This window comes from Chionomys nivalis, chromosome 13, assembly GCF_950005125.1.
Source record: "Chionomys nivalis chromosome 13, mChiNiv1.1, whole genome shotgun sequence".
In the NCBI taxonomy this organism is placed as follows: domain Eukaryota; kingdom Metazoa; phylum Chordata; class Mammalia; order Rodentia; family Cricetidae; genus Chionomys; species Chionomys nivalis.
In genome coordinates, this window is record NC_080098.1 from 73,770,944 (window position 1) to 73,777,167 (window position 6,224).

At 52.7% G+C, this 6,224-nt stretch overlaps 1 protein-coding gene across 1 annotated transcript; it reads right to left on the reverse strand.

The window, feature by feature from the left end:
• Window positions 1–3,374: 3,374 nt before the first annotated feature.
• Gas1 (growth arrest specific 1) lies at window positions 3,375–5,933 on the reverse strand. The gene has a single exon (XM_057787842.1). The coding sequence runs from the start codon at window positions 5,273–5,275 to the stop codon at window positions 4,124–4,126; it is 1,152 nt and encodes a 383-aa protein (XP_057643825.1). The 5' UTR covers window positions 5,276–5,933; the 3' UTR covers window positions 3,375–4,123.
• Between the last annotated feature and the right edge of the window lie 291 nt (window positions 5,934–6,224).

Genomic DNA, 6,224 nt, shown 5'->3' on the forward strand with positions numbered 1-6,224 from the left:
TAGAAAACAATGGTGGCATGCTTTTCCTTTTTGAGCTTTGGAGAAGATACACGCACAATACATGTTGGAGCTTTCACAGCGTGTCTTAGCGCTCATACAGACAAGTCCAAGCCAGGAAGCCGAGAATTTGTTGTATGTTTCTGGAAGTTCTCGTGGCATTAAGATCTCCTGATTTAGGATCCTGGGCAACACGGTTGGAAGGAGGTAAATGCATGAGCTTAAGGCAAATAAAGGACGTGACCTCCCAACTCCAGGTTCTGCTGTTTCCTTGCCCCACTCTCCAGGGTAGGCAGGGATGCTATCCTGTCCTCATGCGGGCTCCACTAGAGACCTGTGGTCCCCTTGGGACACTTTAGAGCCTGGTCGCCCCTTCACTAGGTGGCACTTGGGACCAGGAGCTGCTTTTATCCTCATGGATGACTGTAGGAGCTCTACTCAAGCCTAGAGGTGTCCTCTGAGTGGACAAGTTTCCTTCCCTGGGGCCATTTTCCCTTTTCCCATTTGGGGTTTTCACGTGTACATTACTATACATGGTTAAAAACCAACAGAGACCTTATGCTATGCCCATTGTGATTATACACAAAAGCCTTGCTGTGTGCTCGGGTGAGCGGTGAAGCTGAGCCTCTTCTGGGTACTGTATGGCCACTTCAGCTCAATGAACTGCCCCCCTTGTGTGTAACCATTGTCCCACACTCCCTCAAACCTTTGTCACTGAAGGGCTGACAAAGACAAAGGAACCAGCGCAGAGAATCACAACCTACTCACTGAGGAGATGGAAACAGCCTGGAGATAGATTAGACATGAAATCTAAACCCTGCCGCACATGGGGTGGGGGTGGGGGAACTTCCTGGAAATTCTCCAGAAAAGCCAAAAAAAAAAAAAAAAAAAAAAAAAAACCTACCTCTTCTTCTCATTAATGGCACTTCCAGGCGTCTCCAGGAGACATCTGAGCTTGCCGAATGTCCAGAATTCCAAAGGCCTCCCTAGAGACGCCGAGATATTGCAGATGTCAACATCTGTAAAAATCTTTTCTGTTTAGAAGCGGATGACTGGCTGGTGGCATAAAGACAGCACACTCCTGAAGCGCCTTGCGCTCCCTCTCATCTCTGCAATCTGTCCTACAATGCAGGAGACCTGTCCGGAGGCTTGGGGACTTGGGGCTATGGCTCCTTGTTTCAGTAAGTGGGCCATGGATCAATGTTCACTTCCTTCAAGGGAGAAAGCATAAAGCCACATCCCCTCCTGCCCAGACTAAGCTGTGATGATTTATTCTAGGCAGATGCCTCTGACAGGACCCTGTAAAATCAAGTTGTGAGTTTATTGTAGCCGTTAATTGTCAGGTCTTTTCTGGTGCTGTCTAACTTATTCGGCCTTTTACCGTGACAAAGACTTAACTTTTAGTCAAGAATGTGTTAAAATAACCAGGAATGGAGAAGGTTTAAATATATTTAAGCAAAAATGCAGGAGTACTGCTAACCTGTGGTCCTTTTGTAAAAAAAAAAAAAAAAAAAAAAAAAAAATTGGAAAATAAAATCTGATTTCCCTTTCAGCTGCTAGGAATATTCTTTGTTACCCCCCCCACCCCAATAAAACGCTACTCTCGGCTTTGTTTTAACAGGTTTACTGAACCATTCAGATGACTTCAGTCTAATCACACACCGCTCTCCTAGACTCCAGGCTGATATCTGGGGCTTTCTGGTACCACACATGGGGCAATCTTGCTTTGGGGGACATGAAGAGAAATTTGGACTCCCCCACTAATAGCTAGGAAAAGAGATGGAGACAAAAAAATTAGGCCTCAAAAGTAGAGGTGGGAATGCATGAGAAAGCACACAATTTGGTTAATTACTTCTGCAGCAGAGAAATCTAGTTGCTTTCCCAGCCCATACTAGTATCACATAAAGAGACATCAGATCTTGCTAATCTGTCGACCCCTCAGACAAAGTTTATTTGTGGTGACTTTTAAACTCCTGACTTGCCTTCCAATCACCGAGTTTAAAATGAAAAGCTTTAAATAAACACCAGGAATAGAAGATAAATAAACTTTTTCCCCCTCGCAAGTGCCTAGCTTGCCGAGGTTCAGGCTCAAATCCCCAGAGGACAGACCGCTCTCTTTTGTGTTAATGTTTAAAAGATTTTCCAACGCTGGAGTTTATTCCTACTGCAAACATCTCTGTTTACAAGGTCAAGTGTATCAGCACTCGACACAGCTTAAGAGCGTAATTATTTATGTAAGGGCGTTTGAGTGTGCATCAGGGGCTTGGCGGAAGCCCAACCTTCAGCCCACTGCTCAACAGCTCCTCAGGACAATATTACCAGTCCTGGTGATTAGTCCCCTCCATGGTGTGTTTACTTTTGCACGCCTCAATGTTTTGTAACAAAATTTTGTATTTTTTTTCCACCAAAAGTGTGAAAATGGCTTTGAAGTATTGAGTCTCATAGGCTTCCTAGACCTATTGGTAACAGATGTTATTGGCATGTTTGATTGAATGAGAAGGCAGAGAGGACACTCCTGGGGGTCAGGAGCAAAAGGGAGGGGGTGGGCAGGGTGGGTCTCCGAGTTGAGGCGGAGGTTAGCCTCACACAAGAGACAATATTTTGTGAAGTCTCTTCACAAAGGCCAACAGCAGCAGCAGAGAACAGTTACAAATTGTTTTAGTTGCCTCATTTACAAACATCTAATTGTTCATTAAATTGAAGGCAGCATTAGCTCTCATTCCGGTTTGTACTGCATTTTAATTTCACTTGCTGTTTGATGGACTCCCCGCGCCCCCTCCACTCCCCTCCCACCCACCACTGGGTTAACCACTGTGTAACTGTGGAAGGCAAGTACACCAAAGCCACTGTTTAAACTCTTTACTGATGTGTGCATTTTTTAATAAAACAACCAAAAAATACACAAAGTCATAGTTATTTAAAACACAGGACTTTAAAAAATGGTGTCTATAAAAATACAATGTTTAAGGCAGTTTGGAAATGCATTTATACATTTCTACAATGTCCATAAATTCTCTTAAAAATAACGATGTTACTTCAAATCTGTAAAATACACTATACATTCTTAAGACTGTTCTACCCAGAGCACACTTCGAAATGGGCTTGAGTGAGTGGGTTTCTGGCGACCAATGTGTTCTATACGTTTCTTGGATGGGGGTGATGCAACATTGATGCAGATTTAAAACTTAATTTCTTTTTAAAAATAAATTATTTCTGACGCATACAATTTATAAAAATTCTATATACAAAGTACAGCAACTGGTAAGAAACCCCAGTTTTAATACAGTTTATATACGACGTACCAGGGTGGAAAACCCCGATAGGGGCAGAGGCAGTATTCAATCTCTGCATACTCAAACTTAGAATTTCTTGGTGTGAAAAAAAAAAAAAAACAAACTCAAAACAAAACAAAAAAAGACAACAAAACAAACACCACACAGAGGTTTTCCTAGATGGCAGTACAGAGCTTTAAGATAAAAAGTTGCATTGTTCAACACCATGGTAACTTTCTAGGCCAGGTTTTTGGACCCTTAATTTTAAGTACACGTGGTGCTCAGAGATCAGAACTGTGGCAGTGAAACTGGAGGCAGGGGTTAAAGGTTATAATGCAGACATGATTTCGGTGACCCAGACAAGGCAATCGCCAGCTCCACTGGCGTTACTGGCTGCTATACAGAGTACAGGAATGAACCGGGAAGGGACCGCTTCCATTTACTTACGATTGCTGTTTCTCAGTGGCCACAAGCAATTAAAGTCGTTACCAGTACTATACATCCCTTCACAGGAAAACGGTTTAAAAACAAAACAAACCTAATTCCCTCCACATCCCTTCCCCCAGTCCCTTGGAGTTGTGAAGACCTCCACCGTTCAGCAGAGCCCAGGCCTCCCTTGCTTTTTGCAGGGTGTCCTGAACTCTGCAGATTCGAGCCAGTAGGATAGGTCAGTCGGTTATTTGCAGCTTCGAAACCGCAAAGTGGAGGGCCGGGCATGGTGGCTGGGGTAAGTGCTGGGCCCTGTCCACACAGGGAAAGTGCGGGTCAGTGTTCCAGACCATCTCCAGGACCCCAAGCCACAGGTGCCCAGCTCGGGAACCAGCCGGATCGAGAGCACCGGCCTGCAGCAGGGGCTACAAGTGTGATCCGAGCAGCAGCAGCAACAGGAAGCAAACAAGCGGGGTCCAGGCGCCTCGGGTCGCCCAGTGGCCTCCACTGCCGCTGCTGCTGCTCCTGCGCCCGGGCCCGTGGGGCAGATCCCCGCGGCCGCCCGTCGCAGCAGCGCCGCCGCCAGGGCGCGCGAGGCCGTCGTCATCGTCCAAGGGCTGCTCGCCGCCCGCCGTGCCCGCGCGCGGCTCGTCGTCATATTCTTCGTCGTAGTAATCGTCCAGCCCACCGTCCGAGCCACTGCTGCCCGCACCGTTGCCCGCGTCTGGGCCGAAGCACAGGCGGGCCATATTCTCTTTGACCGACTCGCAGATGGGCCGCTCCAGCCCATCGCACACGCAGTCGTTGAGCAGCGCCGCCTTGGGCACGGCCAGCATGTCCTCGATGACCGCGCGGCACTCGTCGGTGCAGCGCAGCCCGTTGAAAAGTTTGCCGCAGTAGGCCAGGTAGCGTCCGAGCGCCAGGTTGCAGCGGCTGTCGCGATCGCAGCGCCGCCGGGCCTCAGTGCAGCCCATGACCGAGCCCGCTCCCGCGCCTGGGCCCACGCCGCTGGTGCGAGGCAGGCAGGGCTCGATGGCGCGCTTGGTGGATTTGCAGTGTTCGTCCTGCGCGCAGTCGCAGTCCTCCAGCGCGGGCCCGCGGCGCGTGTGGTTGAGCTGGATGAGCGCCGAGATGCAGTGGCTCGGGCAGCGCCAGCGCGGCGAGAAGGACGCGGCCGAAGCGGGGAAGGCGCCGGCGGGCCCCGGAGCGTCAGCCCCGCCGCGCTGCGCCAGCACCGGCGCGCACGCCTCGGCATACTGGCTGTAGGCGTAGCTGCAGTCGGGCTCGCCCTGGCACTGCAGCAGCGCCTGCCAGCAGATGAGGCGGCGGCCGTGAGCCAGCCCCGAGCCCCGCGGCGCCGAGCCCAGCAGCTGCAGCAGCGCCATAAGGCACAGTAAGGCCCCCGGAGTGGTCCCCTTGCGGGCCCCGCCGCCGCCCAGCAGCGCGGCTAGCATCGCAGGCAGCAGCGGCCGCCGGACGCGGTGCAGAGCGGAGATGAGGCGCGGGCGGCGGCAGCGGGGCCGCTGAAAAAGTTTGTCCGAGTCCCGCGCACTTCTGGCATGGGCGTCCTCATCCATCCATGCCCGCGGCCCGGCAGCTGGTAGAGGCGGGTGTTCGTTCCGGCACCGCGGCCGGGGCTCCCTGAGAGGAACGGCCACGCCGGTCCGGCTCTGGTCGATCGGCTGCTGGAGGCGCTCAACGCCGCCCCGGAGGGCCGCGGCGAGGCTGCAGGAGCGCGCGGCGCCGGGGGTGCATGGTGCTCGGCGCTTGCAGACGATCGTGCGGCCGGCGACTCCTCAGTCCCCGGTTCAGCAGCGCGTATCACTTCGCAGTTCTCTCATCCCCTTTCCCGCGGCCAGGCCGCCGGGTCCCCTCCCCCTCCGCCCTGGCCTTGGCCACGCTCCGGGAAGCTCTGGGTGCCGGGCGCTAGGAGACCCCGAAACTCGGAACGTGCGGCTGGGCTTGGGGACCTGGAGCCTGGGGAGCGGATCCACAGAGCCCGGCTCTCGACTCACTCGCGGCGAGGCTTTAAATACAAAAATGGGCCTGGAGCCCCCGTGTGGTGCCGCGGCGCCCCCTCATTATGCATGCATAGAAAAGCAAACAAACAAAAACATTAGCAACGCTCCTTCGGCTCGCCGAACCCCGGCCCCGCGCGCTCCAGGCTTGCCCGCTTTCTCCTTTCTCCACTCTCGGGCGCCCTTTGCTCGGCCCCCTTCCCGGGTTTTGCGCGCTGCTATTGGTCCAGCCTGTTGTTGTTGAAACTTTTTTTTTTTTTTTTTTTTTTTTTTACGAGCCGCTGGAGTGGGGTTGCAGAGTGGGGGAGGGCGGTGGGCAGCTCACATTCAGGCATTCAGGGCTTGAAAGGAACGGCTTAGGGAGCCTGACACAGGCCCAGCTCCTCCCACTCTTCAGGAGGCTGGGATACCGAACCCCAGCTCGCGCACAGAGCCAGCGGGCAGGGCTTAGGGCCAGCTGCCTGCATCCGGCTCAGCCACCAGCCTTTTTGTTCGCTTCTCCCGCCCC